The 24,767-nt window shown below is 45.2% G+C and overlaps 1 protein-coding gene across 1 annotated transcript in view; it reads left to right on the forward strand.

Annotated features, from left to right (window-relative positions):
* Window positions 1–23,131, forward strand: part of igf2r (insulin-like growth factor 2 receptor) — a 137,261-nt gene extending 114,130 nt beyond the window's left edge. The window contains exons 34-48 of the mRNA XM_078405195.1: window positions 963–1,219; window positions 1,441–1,656; window positions 3,848–3,997; window positions 4,604–4,765; window positions 6,494–6,701; window positions 8,057–8,209; window positions 8,329–8,563; window positions 9,241–9,377; window positions 12,145–12,262; window positions 13,872–14,018; window positions 14,702–14,886; window positions 15,306–15,492; window positions 17,769–17,918; window positions 19,400–19,469; window positions 21,840–23,131. Coding sequence (XP_078261321.1) covers window positions 963–1,219; window positions 1,441–1,656; window positions 3,848–3,997; window positions 4,604–4,765; window positions 6,494–6,701; window positions 8,057–8,209; window positions 8,329–8,563; window positions 9,241–9,377; window positions 12,145–12,262; window positions 13,872–14,018; window positions 14,702–14,886; window positions 15,306–15,492; window positions 17,769–17,918; window positions 19,400–19,469; window positions 21,840–22,265 — 2,801 coding nt within the window. The 3' untranslated portion in view covers window positions 22,266–23,131. The remainder of the gene's footprint in view (window positions 1–962; window positions 1,220–1,440; window positions 1,657–3,847; window positions 3,998–4,603; window positions 4,766–6,493; window positions 6,702–8,056; window positions 8,210–8,328; window positions 8,564–9,240; window positions 9,378–12,144; window positions 12,263–13,871; window positions 14,019–14,701; window positions 14,887–15,305; window positions 15,493–17,768; window positions 17,919–19,399; window positions 19,470–21,839) is intronic.
* The last annotated feature ends 1,636 nt before the right edge of the window (window positions 23,132–24,767 follow it).

The following is a 24,767-nucleotide window of genomic DNA, read 5'->3' on the forward strand; positions in this document are numbered from 1 at the left end:
CGCCAAGTCTGCCTCGGAACTCCGCTGTGAGAAAGTATCTGCCAGCTCTGGTCGGTCCGGAGTTCCAGTGCCCCGGCCTTGGAGGCACATTCGACCCACCGATTAACTGCGCAAGTCCTGATGAGGTTGAGATCTGCTGTCTCACCCGGCCTGTGCGCCACGTTTTCAGGGGATCCTCTGGGGAGAATTTCAAGTGCGCTTTCATAATTTTGTCTGGGTTCAAGGAGATAACGAACCATAAATTGCCGGAAAATCGGTGGAGGATCTGTATACAGAATTATTGGAGGCATAGATAGGGTAGACAGAGAAACTTTTTCTTCAAGGTGGAAACATCAAAGACTTGAGGGTAAAACTTTGTGATAAGGACAAAATTTAAAGGGCAAGGGCAGGATAAGTTTAATTTTTAGAGTGGTGGGTGTTGGAATGTTTTGCCAGGAGTGGTGGTGGAGGAAGATGCGATAGTTGCATTCAAGATTAATTTTATTATACACGTAATGCGCAGGGAATGGAGGGATATAGATCACATGCAGGCAGATGAGATTCAGTAACATGGCATGGACATTATAGGCAAAAGGGCCTGTTCTAGTGCTGTACTTTGTTCCACGATCAGCTTCCATAATTTCCTCGATTTTGGGACTGATGAGGAAATTATTATTACTATCTCTGTGTAAACTGAGCGTGATTCAGTTTGCTAAAGCACCCTTTGTAGCATAGTGGCATGTTTTAAACACATGCACAGAACGAAAGCTGTTGAAATGTAGATTATAGGAACGGCAGATGTTGGTTTACAAAAAAAGACAAAGTGCTGGAGTAATTGAATGGGTCAGGCAGCATCTCTGCAGAACATGGATGGGTGACTTATCGGGGGCCATCATTTGGACCCACAAGCTGTTGGTGAGTGTGTTTGAGGGCTTGACTTTGCATTTGTGAGCACTGCTGTTGACACGATTCTTGTTGCGCAGGTGTGTGCATCACGGAAGGCCCGAGTGCGATCAACGCGGGCAACTTCAGCAACAAGCTGACGTACATCGACCATATACTGAGGCTGACGTACAATGGAGGTGATCCCTGCTCCAGCAACCCTGCACTGCGTCACCGCAGCATCTTCAGCTTTGTCTGTGGCGCGGGGACGGATACCAATCCCGTCTTGGTGGCTTCGGATGACGAGACATGTACTCACTATTTCTCTTGGCACACACGGCTGGCCTGTGAGCATGAGGTAGTTTTTACAGAGGCTTTAAAATCTATAATTATCACTTAAAAGAAACATTCTCACGGATTTCCATTTAATTCCTGTAATTGTTAACTTAAATGAATTTTCATCTCTTCTTTTAGTGTTTACATAGGTAGTGATGGTATCTCTCTGCTCAGCATGCCTGTTTTCTTTCCTATTACAAAATAACTTGACTTTTTCTTGCACTTCCTGATTTTTCTCACCAGGTGAGATGTTCGGTAAGGAATGGCAGTTCAATCATTGACCTGAGCCCTCTGTTCCAGAAGAGTGCGTATTATATGGCAGAGGATGAGGACTTGGCTGATCAAGGTGACTCGCCTGACTTTTATATCAGCCTTTGTCAGCCACTGATTCCTCTGCCAGGGATTATCTGCCCCCCTGGCTCAGCTGTGTGTATGGATCCTGCGGATGGACCGCCTGTGGTAAGCTGAACGTGCATTTGAACGAAAGATGAATACAGAATGTGGGAGTAACTCAGCGGGTCAGGCGGTATCTCTGGAGAAAAAGGATGGATGGACAATAGACAATAGAAAATAGGTGCAGGAGAAGGCCATTCGGCCCTTCGAGCCAGCACCGCCATTCGATGTGATCATGGCTGATCATTCTCACTCAGTATCCCGTTCCTGCCTTCTCCCCATACCCCCTGACTCCACTATCCTTAAGAGCTCTATCTAGCTCTCTCTTGAATGTATTCAGAGAATTGGCCTCCACTGCCCTCTGAGGCAGAGAATTCCACAGATTCACAACTCTCTGACTAAAAAAGTTTTTCCTCATCTCTGTTCTAAATGGCCTACCCCTTATTCTTAAACTGTGGCCCCTGGTTCTGGTCTCCCCCAACATTGGGAACATGTTTCCTGCCTCTAACGCCTCTAACATGTCCATCCCCTTAATAATTAATAACCCCCCAATGGAGTTGGGGTTGGGACCCTTATTCAGTCTGGATGGTCCCGACCCGAAACATCACCCATCTTTTTTTCTCCAGAGATGCTGCCTGACCCGTTGAGTTACTTTAGCACTTTGTGTCTATCTTTGGTATAAATCAGCATCTGCAGTTCTTTGTTTCTACATTTTGTGCATTTTAATGCCCTTGCTTGGATCTGTACTGATATAGCCTACAATTTTTAAATTGAAAAGGTGCAGCATGGAAACAGTCCCTTCGACCCACTGAGTCCATGCTGAATATTTATCACCTGTTTTCACTAGTTCGACGTTATCCCACTTACACATCCACTCCCTACATGTTAGGGGGCAATCTCTCCACACATAACACCCAAAGGCAGGATGGAACCCGGGTCTCAGGTGCCTTGTGGCAGCTGCTCTACCAGGCTCACCAATGGGTTGTCCTTTTTAGTGTATATCCAATGCTTATTGCCATTTTAATCGATGATTTGTAGGAAATTATCAGAAATTCCTTTAGATGAGAAGACCATTATTGGCTGGGAAGGATGGAAGCTGGGAACACTGATCTTTTATCCAAATTCCAGATAGTTTCTTGAGCAGTTAACCATTCACTTGAATGCGAGTTCATAGTTGGTAGCAGCAGCATTTGGGGAAAGTGGATCTTGAGGCCAGTTTTGTATACTTCATTATATTGAGTGCGGGGGGGGGAGGATAGACTGGAGACGCTGGAACGGCTTTCCTTCAGACTGTGCTGTAGGGCCAGAATCCTCCCATTGACATCATGTCAAGGAGTTGGGAGATACGGAGTGAAGGGGTTTGATGGAAGAAACGTTTCCTTTAGGGAATGGTTAGGGTCTAGATTACAGTGAGGGAAGTAATGGTGGCTGATCCAATCGTAAGAGTCGGACAGCACAGACGGGCCTTTCAGCACACCACGTCCATGCCAACGTCCTTTCCCACTTATACTAATCTAATTTTCCCACCCTAGGGTAATTTCTTTCTATACCGTGTTTGTCCAAATCACTCTTAAACATGCAATCCAGATATCATTCAGTTTCTATAAAATGTAACTGGTTAAGTATCAACAAGTTTGCTGGTGTTTCGGGAAGGTGAATGTGTGGAGCTAATCAATGTACGAATGGCTGCCTCTCACACCTTAACCACTTCATATACAAGTAGACAAAACTATGAGAGGCCTGGATAGGGTTGAGAGACATAAACGTTCTCCCAGGGTGGAAATGTGGAGATGGCATAGCTTTAAGGTGAGGGGGGCAAAGTTTAAAGGAAATGTGTGGATATTTTTGTTCTCTCATTCCTCCTCTTCCTTGCTCCCAAAAGGTACAGAAGCTTAAAAGCTCGCACCACCAGACACAGGAACAGTTTCTTGCTCTCCATTATCAGGCTTCTGAACGGTCCTTCCATAAGTTAGTGGACTGCCCGATTCACCTCTACCTCATTGTGGGCATTGGACTTTGTCTATGGAACTGATGCGCCACAATGCTGAGAACTGTATTCTGCTCTTTGTATCTTCCCCTTTGCTCTATTGTACTTGAATTTGACTTGCGTGTATTTATGTATAGTATTACCTGATTGGATAGCATACAAAACAAATCTTTTCACCATACCTCTGTACACACGACAATAATAGAACTTAACCTAAATATGATAACACCTTCATTCTTTTCACTGATTTGTTTTTTCTTTCAATTTTAGGCGATTGGTTATATCTCTGAGCCTCCACAGATCAATTTGGCGGCGCAGGAGGTTTTTGTTTCTTTCACCAGCAACACTACTTGTCGAGCAAACGAGAAAATGACTTACGATTCCCTCATTATTTTTCACTGCGTCAGGGCCGTAGACCTGGTGAGTAACTTGTTCACCTACATCTAGGGTGTATTACCTAAATTAAGCATTTAACAAATGTTTTGATCCTTTTCTGAGTACTAACACAAGGGATATGCTGCCTTAATGTCAATGGTTCTTTATTATTAAGTGTACCAAGGTGCAGTGAAATTCATTTTTGCAAACAAATCAGTAAGATTATTGCAATACATAAGTACAGAATGCAAAGAAACAGCCCACTGAGTCCATATGCAAGAGTCGCCAGGTTTTGGCACCATTTTCGAAGTCCCAGCTGCAGCTGGCCATAAAAGCCCGTTGCAGCCGTCACCTCCATCCATATTGCCCTGCGAACCGTCATCCCTCTCCTCGCCCGGCCACCTTCAGCCTTCGTTCCCCGGGGGCACCTCCTGCAGCTGACTGTGGACGCAGAAGAAAAGATCCTAGGTTATTCTAACTGGCCCTTTATCCAGCGTCCGTCGCTGACTCCCACCATCCTCTTCTCCGGTTTCCAGTCTTCGGGTGAGCAGGAGATCAAGCTCTGAATCGAGGCTCCCATTCCGGGCGGGATAACCGGTAATTGTTTGAGATCACCAGTGCATTTAGTGACCTGTGTATTCTTCCATCCAGGGAAGCCCAAAAATGATGCGAAAATCAGACTGCAGTTACGTGTTTGAATGGGCAACTCCACTGGTTTGTTCGGATTCAGTGGTTACATCGGGCTGTTCACTAACTGAGCAACAGCTACATTACACCTTCAATCTTTCTCCTTTGACAGGAGGAAGTTACCAGGTAATTGTTTAGAAAAGTATAAAATTCTAAGAGGCATCGATAAGGGAGATAGTCCAAACCTTTTTCCCAGGTTCAAAATACCAAATAACTAGAGACCTCAGCTTTAGGGTGATAGGAACAAAGTTTAAGGAGATGTGTGGGCAAGTTTTCTTACACAGAGCGTGGTGGTACCTGGAAGGTGCTGGTGGAGGCGTGTGATAAGTAAATGCAGGGATATGTGCAGGCAGATAGAATTGACTTTGGCTTCATGTTTGGGACACAATGTGGGCCAAAGGGCCTGTTCCTGTGCTGTATGTACAGTTCCATATGATTTGGGAAGCAATGCATCATTGAGTCTCTTTAAATTGGGTGCAGGAGGACACAATGTTAAAATTGGTAAGCTTGTCAGCGAATGCCTAGCAGCAGTAGAGGGCAGTTGTATTTTTATTGGGTGGCACACTGGCAATATAGCTGTGCAGTTATCCTTTTGAATACTACCACTTCTACCAAATTGTAAGTCATCCAGTATCTCAACTAAATCTTTGCTGCAAACCTGGTGTACTTTCTTTCCTTTGGAGGTTACATAGGTTTTGCCAGGAAGTACTGAAACAATTTGAGTCTATGGAAGTGTCACCTGTTCCTTTTACTCCAGAGATGCTTCATGACTCCCTGAGTTACTCCAGCATTTTGTGTTTATCTTTGGTATAAACCAGTATCTGCAATTTCTTCCTGAAATAATTTAACGGCAGAAATGAGCGTTCCAATTGCGCTGGAACTGAAAATAAAAGTTATTAGGAAGTCCAGCGGATATACACAAGAGGGCGGCATGGTGGCGCAGCTCTAATTGCTGCTTTACAATGCTTGCAGCGCCAGAGACCCGGGTTCGATCCTGACTACGGGTGCTGTCTGTATGGAGTTTGTACGTTCTCCCCGTGACCGCGTGGATTTTCTCCGAAATCTTCGGTTCCCTTCCACACTCCAAAGACGTACAGGTTTGTAGGTTAATTGACTTGGTGTATGTGTAAATTGGCCCTGGTGTGTGTAGGATAGTGTTAATGTGGGGGTGATCGCTGATCGGCGCGGACTCGGTGGACCAAAGGGCCTGTTTACTCACTGTCTGAAACTAAAACTAAAGTCCAAATTCGGGGAAAGCTTAGCGTAGAAAGCAAAGTGATGAAGTATCTCAGCGGGTCAGGCAGCATCTGTGGAGAACATGGATAGGCGATGTTTCGGATTGGGATCTATTCATCCAAAGTATTCACTCGTGCTTCATTATTACATCCCAAGATAATTTAATTATTTATTTGAAAAAAAGACACAGTGCTGGAATAACGCTGGAGTGCTGGATTTCAGACAGCATCTCTGGAAAAAAAAATGGATAGGTGAGGTGATTCTTCAAAATGATTACAGGTGGGGGTGGAGAGGGCGGGAAAGAAAGTTGGAAAAGAGGAACAATTGGACAGCGCATGGCATGTAGTAGGTGAATCCATGTAAGGGGTGGGGGGGAAGGTTTATGGGCGGATTGTTAGACAAAGGCCTGGGATGAAAATACGGGCGTGAGAGCAAAAAGGATAAAGAGTTGCGAATTGTTGAGTTTGCAGACAGAGAAGTTGCAAATTGGAAGCAATGCATTCAGTGTTCCCAAGAGATGCTGCCAGCTGCCAGACTCACTGAGTTACTCCACCACTTTGGCTTTTTTTTGCAGTTCGTGGTGATAACATTTGTTATGTTGAATTGTTGATCCCTCAGGTTCAGTCTGGGCATGGGATATATCACCTGGACGTGTGTGCAGCAGTGAAAGATGTTCCTGGCAACAGGTGTAAAGACAGCGCAGTCTGCTTAGTGTCGGGAAATGAAACCGCTTCCTTTGGCAATCCGAAGGCAATGACACTAGAGTACAATCACCAGGACCCGGCTCTGATTCTGCGGTACGGGAGTACAGAGCTGTGCCCTACAGGTAATGACGGGAGCTGTTAATTCACTTTAACTTAGCCTGTTTAGACTTTGGTGATACAGCGTGGAAACCCACCGAGTCTGCACCGACCAGCGATCACCCCATACATTAACCTACACACACACAGGGGGCAATTTACCAAAGCCAATTAATCGACAAACCTGTATGTCTTTTGAGTGCGGGAAGAAACTGGAGCACCTAGAGAAAACCCACGCGGTCACGGAGAGCATGTACAAACTCTGTACAGACAGCACCTGGAGTCGGGATTATAGCTGGATCCTTGACACTGCAAGGCAGCAACTCTATTGTTGCAGCACTTTGCCACCCTGTTCTATGCTGTAAAGAGAGTGCAAAGGATGACGGATGCATTTCTTCACAGACCAAGTGGAGCAGCTAATAGATAGACTTGTTGCCTCAGTGCCAAGGACCCAGGTTTGATCTTGACCTCTGTGGAGTTTACACAGTCTCCCATGTGACTGCATGGGTTTCCTCTGGGTGCTCTGGTTTCCTCCCACATCCCAAAAATGCACGGGTTTATAGGTTAATTGGCCTCTGTATATTGCCCCAAGTTTGTAGGGAGTGGAGAAAGTGGGATAACGTAGAACTCGTGAACAGGTGTGGACCCGGTGGGCTGAAGAACCTGTTTCCATGCTGTGTCTTTCAATCAATTCATAGGCCAAATGTTTGGGAGGAATGTACCATTTTCATTTCAATATCTCTTGCATGAGAATGGCATCCTTTCTTTATGCAACAGTCCCCAACTTTTTTGGATGGTTCTGAATTAACTTGGGCAGGATGATGGCTGCAATGTACCTTAGTGCCCTGCTCTGAGCAAAGAAAATAAACTTAGGATGATTCCCAAGTGACTGTAAGGGGTGTAGTTGTGCGGCTTAACCAATGCTCAGTGTGTAAGTCTGGATTTAAAGAAGTCACCGGAGAAAAGGGCGATGTAGGCTTGAGGATCCATGGTGTCTGCATGGTAACAGCCATGATAACTGGTTGTTGCACGTTGCCTTTCTGCCCCTTATTCTCTTAATAGGAACGTGAGTGGCAACTTTTTTTCGCACAGAGGGTGGTGGGTATATGGAGGCTGGTACTATAACACCATTTAAAAGACAACCAGACATGTACATGGATAAGAATGGTTGAGAGAGATATGGGCCAAACATGAAGGATCCTGACCTGAAACATTGCTTATCCAATTTCTCCAGAGATGCTGCCAGACCCGCTGAGTTACTCCAGCATTTTGTTCACTATGGGCATATGAGACTGGGTTAGATGGGGCATCTTTGTCAGCATGGATGAATTGGGTGGAAGGGCCTGTTTCCGAGCTGTTTGACTCGGACTTTCTTTTGCAGTCACCAAAAGCGGAAAGCTGTGCACGTTTCCTTTCTTGTTTCTCGGATCGTCGTACAGAGAGTGCACGATTCATGGAAGAACAGATGGGTTTCTGTGGTGTGCCACAACCAGCGACTATGACAAGGATAAACAATGGGAGTTCTGCAGCAATGGTATGTAACGGAGACTGGTTCCTGTTCCCTGCACAAATGGGACGTGACAAATGTTTTTTATCTGAATATTTATGCTTTGGCACATTGAAGTTAAGTTGACTTGGTTCACATGGTTTCAGCGACTGCCACTCGGAGATCCACCATCATCTTCCGATGTGATGAAACTGTGGAGGTAGGGAGGCCTGAAGAACTGAGCGAGACCCTCGGTTGCTCAACCACGTTTGAATGGAGGACGAATGCCGTTTGTCCACCCATGCGGATGGAGTGCAAGGTGGTCCACAGTCACAAGACCTACGATTTACGAATGCTCTCCTCCCTCACCGGATCATGGAAGTTTTCCTCTGGCGATTATACGTAAGTGCCAGCTGCCTTCGATCTCTCCCGGGGTGCCCGTGGTATGCTTGGGAGCAGTCGGCTTCTTCTCTGCTTCTTCAGAGCTTAGGAGGAGATCATAAGTCATAGGAGTAGAAGAAGTAGGCCATTAAGCCTATCTGGTCTACTCTGCCATTTAATAATGGCTGATCTATCTTCCCCCTTCATCCCCATTCTCTGCGTTCTTCCTATAACCCTTGATGCCCTGAGAAATCAACCCTTTGTTGATTTCCCGTCCTGGTTGTTTCATACAAGGAACAGCCGATGTTGGAAACTTGAGCAGGAAACGCATACTCAAGGGACTCAGTGGGTCAGGCAGCATCTGTGGAGGGAATGGAGAGTGATGGGTCATTATTCCTTTTCAGACCAGCATCTGAAGAAGGATTCTGACTCGGAACGCACCTGTCCATGTTCTGCAGAGGATGCTGCCTGACCCATTGAGTTACTCCTGCACTTTTGTCTTTTTGTTTAAACCTCCATCAGCATTTTCTTGTGTATAGAGACGAATTGTATTTAAAGTGTAATCCATTGCTGGAGGCTATTGTCTTTTGTGCAATTTAACTAAGGTAGCATTGTTCTCTGGGTGTTGCCTCTCTGGGTGGTTACCATGGTAACGAGTTGAATGTCAGGCCCAGGTTGACATTACTTTTATTCTTCAGGTATTACATGAATCTCTGTCAAGGCATTCACGAAGGACCCACAGGCTGCTCTCCATCTGCCAGTGTGTGCAGAAAGAATAAAAATGGTGGAACACAGATATTGGGACTTGTTCACAGCCAGAATATAACAGTTAAAGGTATTTAGCTTTATACCAAAGGGCGCAGGAAGTATGTTATTTAGATGTGCACAAATGAGACGGTTGTTTCTGAAGTGGACTATTGTTGCAGATCAAGGATTTCCAATCCCATTAAAATACTAAAAATATGGAAAGGTGAAGAGCCGAAACATCTCCTACTCTTTTCCTCCAGAGATGCTGCCTGACATGCTGAGTTACTCCAGCATTTTGTGTTTATCTTCGGTGTAAACCAGCAACTGCAGTTCCTTCCTACCCATTAAAATACTTTTTTTTAATGCTTTGGTCCATTGGCTTGTGAACCTAAAATTATAATTGTGCTATATTGACTAAGTAAAATTAATACTCAGAATCAGAATTCAGAATCAGAATTACCTTTATTTATCATCCAAAAAACAAGTCTTTTGGACGAGATTTCGTCACCCACAGTCCAACAATAAGAGCAATAAAATATGCAATTACACAACCACAACCAACACAAAACAAAACAAAAAAGAAACATCCATCACAGTGAGTCTCCTCCAGACCCCTCTCACTGTGATGGGCCAGAATGTCTTTTCTCTTCCCCTGCCGTCTTCTCCCGCCGTCAGGCTGTTGAGGTTGCCATGTTCCAGGCCGCGCCGGACGGTGAAAGGTCCGCAGCGGGCCGACCCCAGCCCTGCGATCTGGTGCGGGCGAAGACGCTGCTGCTGCACGTCGGGGCGGTCGTGGCTCCCGACATTGAAGCCCCCGCCGAGCAGAAAAAATTCCCGCGGCCTATTTCAGGCCGCGCCGGACGGTGAAATGTCTGCGGCGGGCCGACCCAAGCCCCGCGATCCGGGGCGGGCGAACACGCTGCCACTGCCGGAGCTCCCGATGTCGGCATCCACGCGGCCCGAGCCGAAGCCTCCGAAGGCGAGTCGCAGCCGCTCCCACAGCCTCCGAAGACAGCCGGCTCCGCAGATGTTAAGTCCGGTCTGCGAACCAGAGCCCAGGTGGTCCCGGGTGGAGGCCGCCAGCTCCAGGAGTTTGGCCGATGGTAGGCCGCAGCAGGAACGGAGACACCACCCAGAAAATAAAGGTCGGGTCTCCGTTCGGAAGGGACAAATTTACAATTTTACAGTTCCCCCCCACACACACATAGTACACAACCACAAAAACACGACATCACATCTACAATTAAGACAAAAAAAACAACAAAAAACACAAAGACAAACGGACCGCGGGTAAGCCGCCATTTGCCTCAATGTGTAATTACTTAAAGACTGCCTCGCATCGGTCGTGGGGATGAATTTCCATCTCTTGCCTTTATCAAGCGCTGTCTGTACTGGGGGCGCACAAGATCTATCTCTGACACAGATTCCATAAATTAGTGTCAAAGAGTGATACGTCGTGGAAACAGGCCTTTCGGCCTAACTTGCCCACACCGGCCAACATGTCCCAGCTATGCTAGTTCCATCTGCCTGCGTTGGTCCATATCCCTCCAAACCTTTCCTATCCATGTATCAGTCTAACTGTTTCTTAAACACTGGGATAGTCCCAGCCTCAACTACCTCGGCTTGTTCCATACACCCACCACCCTTTGTGTGAAAAAGTTACCCCTCAGATTCCTATTAAATCTTTTCCCCTTCCCCTTAAACTTATGTCCTCTGGTCCGCGATTCACCTACTCTGGGCAAGAGATTCTGCATCTACCTGATCTATTCCTCTCATCTTATACACCTCTTTAAGATCACCCCTCATCCTCCTGTGCTCCAAGGAATAGATTTGCAGCCTACTCAACCTCTGCCTATAGGTCAGACCCTCTAGATCTGGCAACATCCTTGTAAATCTTCTCTGCACCCTTTCCAGCTTAACAACATCTTTCCTTTTATATAGTGCCCAGAACTGAACACAATACTCTAAATGCGGTCTCACCAACATCTTATACAACTGCAACATGACATCCCAACTTCTATACTCTATCCTCTGACTGATGAAGGCCAATGTGTCAAAAGCTTTTTTGACAACCTTGTCTACCTGCGACTCGATCTTCAAGGAACAATGCACCTGCACTCCTGGATCCCTTTGCTCCATAACACTGCCCTGAGCCGTACCATTCACTGTGGAGGTCCTGCCCATGTTAGACTTCCCGAAATGCAACACCTCGCATTTCTCTGCATTAAATTCCATCAACTATTCCTCAGCCCATCTGACCAATTGATCAAGATCCTGCTGCAATTTTTCACAAACATCTTCACTATCTGCAAAACCACCCACTTTTGTATCATCAGTACTTGCTAATCTTGCCATGTATGGTCTATGCGGTGCAAAATCAAATCCGAGGGCAACAACCCGAATGGCTTTTCATTGGAGAAGTGGTTTCTGCCTTAACATAGAATCGTAGAGTAATCCTCACCACTTGCATCTGAAACTTAACTACAGGTCGAAGATAGACACAAATTGCTGGAGTAACTCAGCGGGTTAGGCAGCATCTCTGGAGAAAAGGGTCTCAACCCGAAACGCCGCCTATTCAGACCAGAACCATCTCAGAGCAGAATGGTCTTCTTCAGACCAGAAGGGTCTTGACCCCAAACGTCACATTCCTTTTCTCCAGAGATGCTGCCTAACCCGCTGAGTTACTCCAGCATTATTTTGTCCATCTTCAGTGTAAATCAGCATCTGCAGTTCCTTCCTACACATTTACCACAGGTTTCTGGTTTATGAGGTTCATTTCTTTGTGATAAAGTGACAATTCGTGCTGTGTGGGGGCTCATTTAAACTACAGCTTATATTTTAACCCTTATTTCCAGGCGAACAACTTTTTGTGAGCTATTCGAATGGCTACTATACATGCAGTACCGGCAAGCACGCAAAGACTGTTGTACAACTACAGTGTTCATCAACAGGAGGGGCACCAGAACTGCTCAGGTGAGAAGACACTCGTTCTCTGTATTTGTGGAAGTATAGTGCAGAGGCTGTGAATGTTAATCAATTTTATTTCAAGATTAATGGATCTCTGTTCCATTAGAAGTGGGGCAAGGCAGTGGAGGTAACTGAAGGTCCAGTTTATAAAAGTGTTTGCCTCATAAATTGGTCAACAAGGTCTTGGGTTTTGATTGAATTGAATCTGGTGCTGTAAGTCAGCATCTCTACTGCTCCCCCATCACTTCATTGGAACCGATGTACAGAACTGGATGGGAAAAGGGGTTTGTTATTTCATAGTTAGTGTTTTTAATTTAAATGAACTTATTATTTCTCCCTTTCCACTCCCAGCCCCGCCCCCTTCTATCCATATACCTTCCTCTGGCTTCACATTTTGTTCCACTTCTATCCTTACCTCACACTTTTTGTCCTTTTGTCCCTGACCTTTATCCAACTACCTGCCAATAAAAAATCCTCTTTGCCTGTATCCATATCACTTGCCGGGATTTATCTCATCCCCCCACCTCTCTTCCAGCTTTCTTCCCCCCCCCCCCATTGCAATCAGTCTGAACAGGGGTCCTGACATGAAACATCCCCTCATGTTCTCCAGAGATGTTGCCTAACCTGCTGAATTACTCCAGCGCTTTGTCCTTTTTTTTTTGTAAACCAGCATCTGGAGTCCTTGTGTCAACATTATTTTGATGCTATGATCTTTTAAATACAGCTGGGTTCAAACATCTGAAACATTTATAAATGGTTCTAAAGCTTTTGATAAAATCCAGTGATACAGATAGTCAGAGTGTCGGCACCTGGATTGTCCCTCAGGGCCTGTTCCAGTTTAGTTTTGTTTAGAGATACAGTACAGAAACAGGCCCTTCAGCCCATCAGTGCCAACCAATGATCACCCTATACACTAACACTATCCTGCACACTAGGGACAATTTATAATTTTTACCAAAGCCAAAGTAACCTACAAACCTGTGCGTTTCTGGAGTGTGGGAGGAAACCAGAGCTCCCGGAGAAAACCCATGCGGTCACAGGAAGAATGTACAAAGTTCATACAGACAACACCTGGAGTAAGGATCGAACCCGGGTCTCTGTAAGGTAGCAACTCTACCACAGCGCTACTGTACCGCCCCTAAAATCTCTAACAAAATCTCTTAAAAGCTTTATTTTAAATTGCCATTTCAAACTTTGAAGAGGATTTGAAGTTTAAAGACTGACACAAGGAATGCAGATGCTGGAATCTTGAGTAAAACAAAGTGCTAGAGTAACTCAGTGAGTCAGGCAGCATCTCTGAAGGCCAAGGATAGGTGACTTTTTGGGTCGGGGCTCTTCAGAAAATTTTAAAGGCCGCCTATTTTAGATACCAAATATTTTGCCTTATAAAGTGCCTGGGTTGGTGAGATTGTACGGTTTGGGAGTTTATTCCATGTTTATGTAACCTGATCAGGCCATTTCGCACTCTTTTGTTGGAACTTGTATGCCAAACCTGAAAAAGGGTCTCGACCCAAAATGTCACCCATTCCTTCTATCCAGAGATGCTGCCTGTCCCACTGAGTTACTCAAGCATTTTGTGTCTATCTTACCAAACCATTACTCTTTTTCTTTCTAGATTTGATGAGCAGGAGTGTGAGTTTATAATTTCCTGGGAGACTCGTGCAGCCTGTGCAGTTAAACCACAAGAGGTTTACATGGTGGGCCCCACCATTAAGAACCCCGCCACTGGGAAGGAAGTTAATTTGTCAGCTATTTACTTCAAGTACGTGCACTGCATTTGTTTTTTTTAATTCGATTGGAATGATAATGAGTATAGAATGAGTATAGAAATTGGGAGGTCTGCAAAAATGCAATTGTATAAGGCGTTGGTAAAGCTGCATTTAGAGTATTGTGTTCAGTTCTGGGCACCATGTTATAGGAAAGATGTTATCAAGCTGGAAAGGGTGCAAAGATTTACGAGGATGTGGCCAGGACTCGAGGACCTGTGCTATGGGCAGAGGTTGAATAGGCTAGGATTCTATTCCTTGGAGCATAGGAGAATGAGAGGTGATCTTGTTGCGGTGTACAAAATCATGAGAGGAATAAATCGGGGAGACGCATATCTCTTGCCCAAAGTAGGGGAATTGAGAACCAGAGGACATAGGTTTAAGGTGTGGGGAGAAATATTTCATAGGACCCTGAGGGGTAACTTTCACACAAAGAGTGGTGGGTGTACGGAATGAGCTTCCAGAGGAGGTAGTTGAGGCTAGTACTATTGCAACGTTTAAGAAACATTTGGACAGGTGAATGGATAAGGCAAGTTTAAAGAATTAATCACAGCCGGAGGTTTGTTAGGCACAACTCTGCCGTTTCTATATTTCCCCAACCTCCCCAAGGATAGCCCCCTCCGTCCTTGCTGGCTAACATGCACTAATTCTAGATAACAAAATTCATTGTGTCTTGCAGGTTGTACACAGCATCCGGTGACTTCAGGTCAAATGGCGATTCATACAGCTATGATATTCAGCTCTCGGGTATCGCCAAACCAAAGAATGACCAGTGTAAAGGCTCCAACATTTGTCAGATCAAGAAGAACCAGACTGCCTTTAGGTGTATTGGCATTCCATCCAAAGCAAAATACTACCTTGAAGGTAAGCCTTCTAGAATTTGTTGCCTGGAGATCTAATTTTCTCTAGTCTAGACACGAGGAACTACAGATCAAGAATCTGCAGGTGCATAGAACACAAACTGCTGGAGTAACTCAGTGGGTCAGGCAGCATCTCTGGAGAACATGGATAGGTGACATTTTGGGTCAGACTGAGTGTCTGTAAATTGTCGCAAATGTGTAGGATAGAACTAATGTACGGGTGATCACTAGTCAGCGCGGACTCGGTGGGCCGAAGGACCTGTTTCTGCGCTGTATCACTAAATTAAAACCAAAGATAGTCCATAAAGGTTTATGGATGTGCCGTTAGTATTATTAGCGGGATTTCTAACAGTTGATTGGTAGTATGAGGCTGTTGTCAGTAAAGCAGAATGATATACATTTCCAGCCTGCTTTTTATTCCAGATGATGACTTGGACGTGGTCTTTACTTCCAATTCCTTGTGCGGTCGGGATCGGTCCAAGAACGTCTCGTCCACTGTGCTATTACACTGCAGTCAGACAGCAGGAGAGGGGAAGCCAGACTTCCTGCATGAGACATCAGACTGCCAGTATCTCTTTACTTGGTACACCTCCACCATCTGTGCCCTTGTGTGAGTTTCTCTGGCTATTTGTAGATTTAAGCCGCCTAGGACCAATTTTCAAAGTTTTTTCGTTCTGCATATCTATCTACTAAAATATCTAGATGTCACCGAACAAGCAGTCTGTTTCATGTTGAGAATTCTCCCTAAAACCTAGATGTTTGTACTGTCCTTTCTCCACATGCTTCAACGAACACATGTTTACTGAAGAATGAAAGGCCTGGATAGAGTGGACGTAGAGAGGCTGTTTCTACTAGCGGGAGAATCTCAGAATTAAAAGCTCCTTTTAGAAAGGAGATGAGGAATTTCTTCAGCCAGAGAGTAGTGAATCTGTGGAATTCATTGCCACAGACGCTTATGGAGGCCGTCATTGACCATTTCTAATGCAGAGATTGATAGGTTCTTGATTCGTATGGACGTCAAAGGTTATGGGGTGAAGGCAGGGGAAAAAGGTTAATATGGAAAAATAGATCAGCCATGATTGAATGGCAGAGCAGACTCGATGGGCCGAATGACCAAATTCTGCACCTATGTCTTATGGCCTTGAGTTTCTGCGTTATTTGCTGAAGGTTTCTACTTGAAGTTCAAATTTGAACTGAATTTCAGTGAGTAACTCAGGCTGAGTTGGTACTTAAGGCTTTTGCCCTGAAACATTAACTGTATTTCCTTTTCCAGAGGACAGAGGTTTTAAGGTAAGCAGAGAAAGATTTAATAGGAACCCGAGGGGCAACTTTTTCACCGAGGGTAGTGAGTATATGGAATGAGCTGCCAGAGGAGGTTGTTGAGGCAGGTGCTCTAACATTTAAAGGATATTTTTCACGTACATGAATGGTAAGAGGTTTCAAGGGATATGGGCCAAATGTGGGCAAAGGGGACTACTGCCGTGATCTGCTCCAAACTGCTATAATTTCACTTCCAGCTGCTTTTCTGTGCTCCTGCATTCATTGCAGGGAAGTTGCCAATCCATTTCACATTACTGGTCAAATATTGATTTATGTAAATACCCAGTTAAGGGTCTGCTATAATCTGGCAATGGTGCCTGGTTGCTAGAGCTGTCCAAGTGTCTTTTAAATGCTTTAGTACCTGCCACGACTACCTCCTCTGGTAACTCCTTCAATATACTCACCACCTGCAGAGTGAAAACATTACCCCTCAGGATCCTATTAAATCTTCCCCTCTCACATTAAACCTATGTCCTCTGGTTTATGATTCCCCTACTCTGGATAAAAGATTGCCCTCTGCCCTCACAGATGTCTTCTCATTCCTTCTATAAACACGTTTGGTCTTCAGCCATCTTAAGAACTTTACAGTGTGAAGAAGGGTCTTCTATCCATGTCCTCCAGAGATGCTGACTGACCCCTTGAGTTGCTCCAGCACTTAACATTTTGTTCAGCGGGAAAGGAGGCAAAATCACTGGATGGATTTAAAATGGAGGCCAAATCACTGGATGGATTTAATGGCGGCCAAATCACTGGATGGATTTAAGAGAGAGTTAGATAGAGCTCTAGAGGCTAGTGGAATCAAGGGATAAGGGGAGAAGGCAGGCACGGGTTATTGATTGTGGACGATCAGCCATGATCACAGTGAATGGCGGTGCTGGCTCGAGGGGCCGAATGGCCTCCTCCTGCACCTGTTTTCTATGTTTCTATGTAAAGGGTGCAGAAAAGATTAACGAGGATGTTGCCAGGATTTGAGGGCCTGAGCTATAGGGAGAGGTTAAGCAGACTAAGACTTTATTCCTTGGAACACAGGAATGTGGCCATGGGAACTGCAGATGCTGGTTTTCAAAAAAAGCACACAATGCTGGAGTAACTCAGTAGGTCATAGCTTCTGAAGAGTTCCGCTTGGGTAGCTTGCAGCCCAGCAGCAAGAACATTGAAGTCTAAAACTTTGGGTAATTAACCCAGCAACAACTTTTCCCTGTCCTCTTTCATCTATGTCCCTTTGACTTGTGCCTCTTCTCTCCTCATTTTTGTAGCCTTTGTCGTCTTCCCGTCTTTGGCATTGTCAACCCATCCATCAATCAACCCCCCTCACCTGTACCCACCTATCACTCACTAGGCTTTGACCTGTCCCCACCTCTCTTCCACCTTTCTCCCCCTTACTACAATCAGACTGAAGAAGGATCCCAACCTGAAGTGCCACCTATTCATGTCCTTCAGAGATGCTGCCTGACCTGCTGAGTTACCCCAGCACTTTGTGTCTTTTTTCGAAAGAATGTGGAATTAGTTCTAACAATGAGCAGAAATGCCTTCTTGGTGTGAGCAGTCTGACTTTGTTTTGAACAGGCCAGTCATTGACGTGATTCCAGGCGATGCGAGTGGAGATACAAAGGGCTTATCTGGAAGGAGCAGAGCGGTGGGGGCAATGCTGAGTGTGCTACTGATAGTGCTGACCGCCTGCCTCTTCATCCTGCTCTTCTACAAACAGGAGCGAAGGTACGAACAAATGTCATTGCCGACGTGAATTTTGCCCAGGTTTATTTTCAACTGAATACAGCTTTCTCCTTCCCAGCTGACACATTTAAAAACTGTTCTAAATGGATTATAATAATTGAAAATAGCTCTGCTCACCCACTATCCTGCAACCACCCACCTTCTCCCTCACCATCCCTTTCCACCTATATCTTGACTGTCAGACTCAGGAACGTCTTCTTCCCCCTGTTATCAAGCTTCTGATCGGTCGTTCCCATAAGTTACGGTACCATCTGATTCACCTCTACCCTATTGCGGACATTGGACTTTGTCTGAGGAACTGATGCACTACAATGCCGAGAACTATGTTCTTCACTCTGTTTCTTCCCCTTTGCTCTACTTGTTGTACTTGAATATGACTTGATTGTCTTTATGATAGTATTGTCTGATCTAATTCGATATCATGAACAAATAAAGCTTTTCACTGTACCTCGGTACAAGTGACAACAATAAACCTAAACCTATATCCCTTGCTCTGGTTTCATATTTTACTCTTTTCTTATCAGACACACTTTTGTCTCCTTTTCATCTCTTGTCTTTGTCCACCCAGCTGCCAATCAAACCCTACTCACCTGTATCCACCTATCACTTGCCAGGCTTTGTCCAGTCCCCAACTCTTTTTCAGCTTGCTTTCTTTCCCCGTCCCCACAACAATCAGTGTGAAGGTGGGAGTTGACGGGCAAGTGAGGGAATAGTTTACGATATGATACAATAAAACTTTATTTATCCCAGGAGGGAAATTGATCTGCCAACAGTCGTAAAAAACACAAAATACATGAAACATGAAATTAAAGTGACGAGTGGAAAGGCTTGTGGGATGTGCAAAGATTGAGGAGAGGGGGAGGGGACTCAGTCTCAGTTTGCAGGAGATAATACTGCAGAGGTGATTAAGGGGACTGTTCTGAACCATATTGGTTTAGGCTGAAAAGCCTTGTCATAAGACTCAGGTCGGCACAGTCGCGCTGGAGGAGAGTTGCTGCCAGAGTCCCAGGTTCCATCCTGACTATGGGTGCTGTCTACAGATTTTTTATGTTCTCCCCGTGACCACTTGAGTTTTCTCCAGGTGCTCTAGTTTCTTCCCACACTCCAAAGATGTATGGGTTTGCAGGTTAATTGGCTTTGGTAAAAAATTGTAAATTGTCCTTGGTGTGTAGGATAGTGCTAGTGTACAGGGATCGCTGGTCAGAGCGGACTCAGTGGGCCGAAGGGTTTGTTTCTGCGCTGTATTAACCCAAATTAAATAAGGAAACATTGTGTTTTACACTGGAGATCCACATGTGGTTAGAAACACTCTCTTTTTCTTTGTAAATTTGAATAAATGCCAGGTGTCGCTGTAATCATAAATCTATCCCCTTAAATGTGGCATTAAAGGTCCAATGATCATAACTTCCTTATTTCTCCCTCCTTTATAGTCCACTTATTTATAATTCTCTCAATTTTCCCAGGGAAGCTATTTTGCAAAAGGTGACAGGTTGTTGCCGGAGGAGAACAGGAGTTGCCTACAAATACACAAAGGTGAGGTTTGCTCATTCTTTTTTTTTTAGCACATTAAGTGGAGATGTTAGGACACCAACATGTGTGTGTGAGCAGTTGTTATCTGTAATCCTCAGGGTGATGGCTCTGGGCTTCTACTCGCTGGAGTTTAGAATGATGGGGAGATTTAATTGAAATCCACCAAATCATGAAAGTCCTCAATAGAGTGGATGTTAATTGAAGATATACACAAAAAGCTGGAGTAACTCAAAGGGTCAGGCAGCATCTCTGGAGAAATGGAATAGGTGACGTTTCGGATCAAGACCCTTCTTCAGACTGGATGTTGAGAGAATGTTTCCAGTAGTGGGAGAGTCTAGGATCAGAGGGCACAGCTTCAGATTAAAAGGCTGTACCTTTTAAATGGAGATGAGGAGTAATTTCTTTAGCCACAGAGTGGTGAATCTGTGGAATTCATTGTCACAGATGGCGGTGGATGCCATGTCATTGGGTATTTTAAAAGTGGAGATTGATAGGTTCTTGATTGGGAAGATTCTTGAAGGGTTATGAGGAGAATGGGGTTGAGAGGGTAAAATAGATCAACCATGATTGAATGGTGGAGCAGACTCGATAGGCTGACTGGTCTATTTCTACTCCTATGTCTTCTAATCTATTAACTTATGAGAAGAATTGAGCAACTAGTTTAGTCCCAGGTTTCTCCATCAGTGTTGCAGCAGCTGGGACAGTGAGACAGTGGACTCTGCTTGCTGCATGAAAGCTCAGTGTACAGATGCAGGAAAATTGGGTTCACCGAGGTGCTCACAGACCAGAGTATGAGGCTAAAAGATCAGCCCGCTCCAGTCCACAAGGCAGGGGTTCCAAAGGAGTTTCAGTAAAAAGCTGTTCCCCTGCAGATGAGAGAGAAGAATGAGAAGTGAGATAATGCACTTTAAGTCATGGAGTAAAAGGCAGGGACCTTCATGACCATTGATGTATAGGAGGACTTTGGGTGCAAATCCATAGCTCCCTGAAAGTGGTGACACAGATGGATAAGGTACGAAGAAGCCAGGAGTGGTAGAGTTGCTGCCTCACAGCACTAGAGACCTGGGTTTGATCCTGACTACGGGTGCTGTCTGTGTGGAGTTTGCATGACCCCCCTGTGACCACGTGGGTTTTCTCCGGGTGCTCTGGCTTCCTCCCACATCTCAAAGATGTGTGGGGTTGTAGGTTAATTGGCTTCTGTAAATTGTTCCTAGTGTGTGGGATGGAACTAGTGTATGGGTGATCTATGGTCAGTGGGGACTCGGTGGGCCGAAGGGCCTGTTTCCACGCTGTATCTCTAAACAAAACAAAAATAAGGCATTTGCTATGCATCCCTTTATAGACTGGGGCATTGACTGCAAGAGTTGAGATGTGTATCAGCTGTCCAAAACACGGTTAGACCACACCAGGAGTATTGTGTAAATTCTGTTTGCCACATATCATATCATATATATACAGCCGGAAACAGGCCTTTTCGGCCCTCCAAGTCCGTGCCGCCCAGCGATCCCCGTACATTAACACTATCCTACACCCACTAGGGGCAAAAAAATTTTTTACATTTACCCAGCCAATTAACCTACATACCTGTACGTCTTTGGAGTGTGGGAGGAAACCGAAGATCTCGGAGAAAACCCACGCAGGTCACGGGGAGAACGTACAAACTCCTTACAGTGCAGCACCCGTAGTCAGGATCGAACCTGAGTCTCCGGCGCTGCATTCACTGTAAAGCAGCAACTCTACCGCTGCGCTACCATGCCGGAATTCACCAGGATGAATAGAGAGCTTTTGTTATGAGGAGAGATTGGATTGGCTGGGTTTGTTCTGATTGGAACAGAGGAGTCTGGGGGCTAACCTGATAGAAGTTCACATAATTAAGAAGCATAGTATTTTTCCCAGCGCAGGAGAGTCTAGAACCAGAGGGCACAGGCTTAAGATGAAAGGGAAGAAATTTAAAGGAGATTTGAAGAGTAAGATTTTGCGCACAAAAAAACAGTGCTGGAGTAACTCAGTGGGTCAGGCAGCATCTCCGGAGAACATGGATAGGTGGCGTTACGGGTTGGTACCAGAAACACCTCTACATATTCTCCGGAGATGCTGCCTGACCTGCTGAGTTACTCCAGCACTTTGTGTCTATTCTTGTATAAAATGGAATCTGCAGTTCCTTGTTTCTCAAGATTTTTCAGTTTGTTAATTTTTCGCCTTCTGACTTGTCTCACGATTGACCCATAAAATGAGCTCTATCTGAAACCATGCATTAGAATTCCAACGGGCAGACTGACTAAAAGCACAGCATATCAACCACTGGTTCAATCCATCAGGCCAGCATCGCATTGAAATGGGAGTGAGGGGTAATTGTATTCTTCTCTTGCTCAGATTAACGGGGAGGAGGAATGTGATGAAAATGAAACGGAGTGGTTGATGGAAGAAGTTGCCTCATCTGACGAGAGTTGCCTGAAGCCGGGGAAGGATTGCCAGGCCAACGGTCTGAACCACGTAGTCACCCGGCCCGTCAACGCTGATGTCTTCAGCTCCTTCCCCCTGGACGACCAGGACAGCGAGGACGAGGTGCTGACGGTGCCTCAGGTGCGAGTCAACAGGAGCAGGATACAGGGGCACGGGGCGAAGCAGTGGCACCAGCACGGGCCCGCCCGCCTCGGCAGCGACGAGGATCTGCTGGGCCTGCCAAAGGGGAGCAAAGGGAACTCAAACTCAAAGCCTCGGGTGAAGCGGGACAGGGCGGCAAAAGACTCGACAAATGTGGCGTTTCACGACGACAGCGACGAGGATATGTTAGTTTAGCCATGGTGCCTGTCTGCTGATGTACCTGATAGGTCACACACTCCCAGCAGACACGGATGTGAGGGAGCTGTTTGTCCCTGGTGTCTGAGTGACCCTGTTGAAACGCACATTCCACAGACAGGAACTGCATAAACAACCCCGGTTGTTTACAATGACCTGTAAAGAGAAAAATCTTTTCATTTCCCACCAATTGCCTAAAGGGTATTTATATATTAAACGAAACAAAAGCTTGTGCACATGGCCATTTCAGGGGGTGTTAGTCACTGTAAAAAGCTCTGCAATGCTTTAACTTTGATCAACTTTTTTTAAAGATAAATAAAAAGCAGGGGGAACAGAGTAAAAAGAATGTAGCTTGGTATTTTTTGATTAGCTTCCATGAAGCACTCCTGATTTTTTTGCATTAGTATTTATTGGAAGTTGTGGAAGACTAGCAAGATTTGGTGGACGCGGAATCTTTAATGTTCCTCTCAAGCAGGAAGGATGAGGAATTGGAGGGCTCGGCCATAATCTTACCTTCTGGGGTTCTGGTTTGTATCAGAAAACTAATGTTATTAGGGGAAGGGGGATCTGTTATCCTATTACGAGATGACTGTGCTACATGCAGATACGTAAGACAACGGGTCCGTTGCATGTCCCTCCTCTGCACAGTCCACATTATTATCGTCCACGTTCAATGGTAGGTACCAAAGTGCCGCAATCTGTTTTGGGCAAGTGTTCTCTTTTTTTGTTGTGTCTAAATCTGGGTTTGGGTTCAAAGATTTTTATTAATTTAGCAATCAAAGTTGTGTGATTTTTGTTTTCCTATGACAGGTTTGATCATTTTGTTGTAATATGAAGCGCGCACTCATTACAATAAAAGATAAAAATATTCCCAGTCTGGTCCTGCTTCATCGAAGACCATCTTTTTAAGCTAGAGTCGTAGTCATACCATGAGAACAGGCCCTTTGAACCAACTTGCCCGTGCCAACCAAGATGCCCCCCTCTGCACTAGTCCCACCTGAAGGAATAGAGTTAAGGTAAGAGGGGAGATATTTAATAGGAACCTGAGGGGCATGTTATGAGTAGGAATCTGAAGGTTGGTGGGTATATGCAATGAGTTACCAGAGCAGGTACAATAACATTTAAAACCTGGTGGTGCCACCAGCACTGGCTGCCTCGCCAACAGTCTGTCCTTTCGACTGTGTTTTTATTATTTTAAGTATGTGTTAAAGTATGTTTTAGTGTTTCTTGGTTTGTTTTATGTGGAGGGAAGAATTGGGTGAAGCTATTTGCAATCTCTTGCCTCGACGGAGATGCGATCTTTCTCCGTATCGTACCTCCGTCCCCACTGCGGCCTAACATCGTGGAGTGGTGCGGCCTTTCCTGGAGACCGGCCCAGCGCTTCAAGCCGCAGGCACTGCACGGACTTTAACATTGTGGAGCTGCGATCCTTTGCCGAGGATCGACTGTGGAGAGCTCCAACCGCGGGGCCTGTGGACTTTAACACCGTGAAGCCCGCGGACTCTGGTAAGAAGATTCAAGATTCAAGAGATTCAAGATAGCTTTATTTGTCATCCAATATTGGACGAAATTCAGTCACCCACAGTCCAACAATAAAAGCATTAAATAGGCATTAAAATTACACAACCCCAAAAACACACAAAAAAAAAGAGGCCGACTCGAGAGCTCCATGCCGCGGAGAGTGTTTCAATCCGTCCTGACGCCGGAGTTTCGATCATCTTGACGCAAGGGCCTCGGGCAGTCGGCAGCAGCGACTACGGATGGTTCAACAGCCCCGACAAAGAGGGATGATTGAACTTTATTACCTTCCATCACAGTGAGGAATGTGGAATCCGCTGTGGTGGATGTTTATGTTAAATTTTATTTTATGTGGCTGTGTGTCTTGTTGCTTTTTACTTAGTATGGCTGTATGGTAACTCAAATTTCACTGTACCTTAATTGAATCTTGAATCTTGAAAAGACACTCGGACAAGTGCATGGATAGGAAAGTTTAGACGAATATGGATTATATGCCGGCAAATGGAACTAGCTGGATGAGTTTCTGTTTCCAATTCAGGTGTTTGTCTTGCTAGATTTCATCTTCAAACTGTATCCACGTTTTCCCTGATAACAGTGGAAAATAATGTGTAATGTTGGATTCCATCAGTTGTGGGTTCTGAAATGTCACCTTGAGGTGACTATAGCAGCGAGCTTTGTACAGCCCAGTCTCACCTTAGTGACCTGGTTATCTGTGGTATTACTCGGGTACTAAACATAAAGTACTTAAGGATCTCGGCGAATGTGGCATTATCTGGGGAAGGAATGGGCAGGCATCGTTTCGGGTCAGGACCCTCGTTGGGTTTAGGCTTCGATTTTTTTAATTGTCACGTGTACTGTGAAAAGCTTTGTTTTGCATGCTGTCCCAACAGATATTCTATCAAATACAATCAAATCAAATTCAAGTTCAATGGATAGAACAAAATGGAAGATACAGAGTTCTCAATATAGTTCTTAGCATTGTAG

The sequence above is a fragment of the Rhinoraja longicauda genome, chromosome 9 (assembly GCF_053455715.1).
Source record: "Rhinoraja longicauda isolate Sanriku21f chromosome 9, sRhiLon1.1, whole genome shotgun sequence".
Classification (NCBI taxonomy): Eukaryota; Metazoa; Chordata; class Chondrichthyes; order Rajiformes; family Arhynchobatidae; genus Rhinoraja; species Rhinoraja longicauda.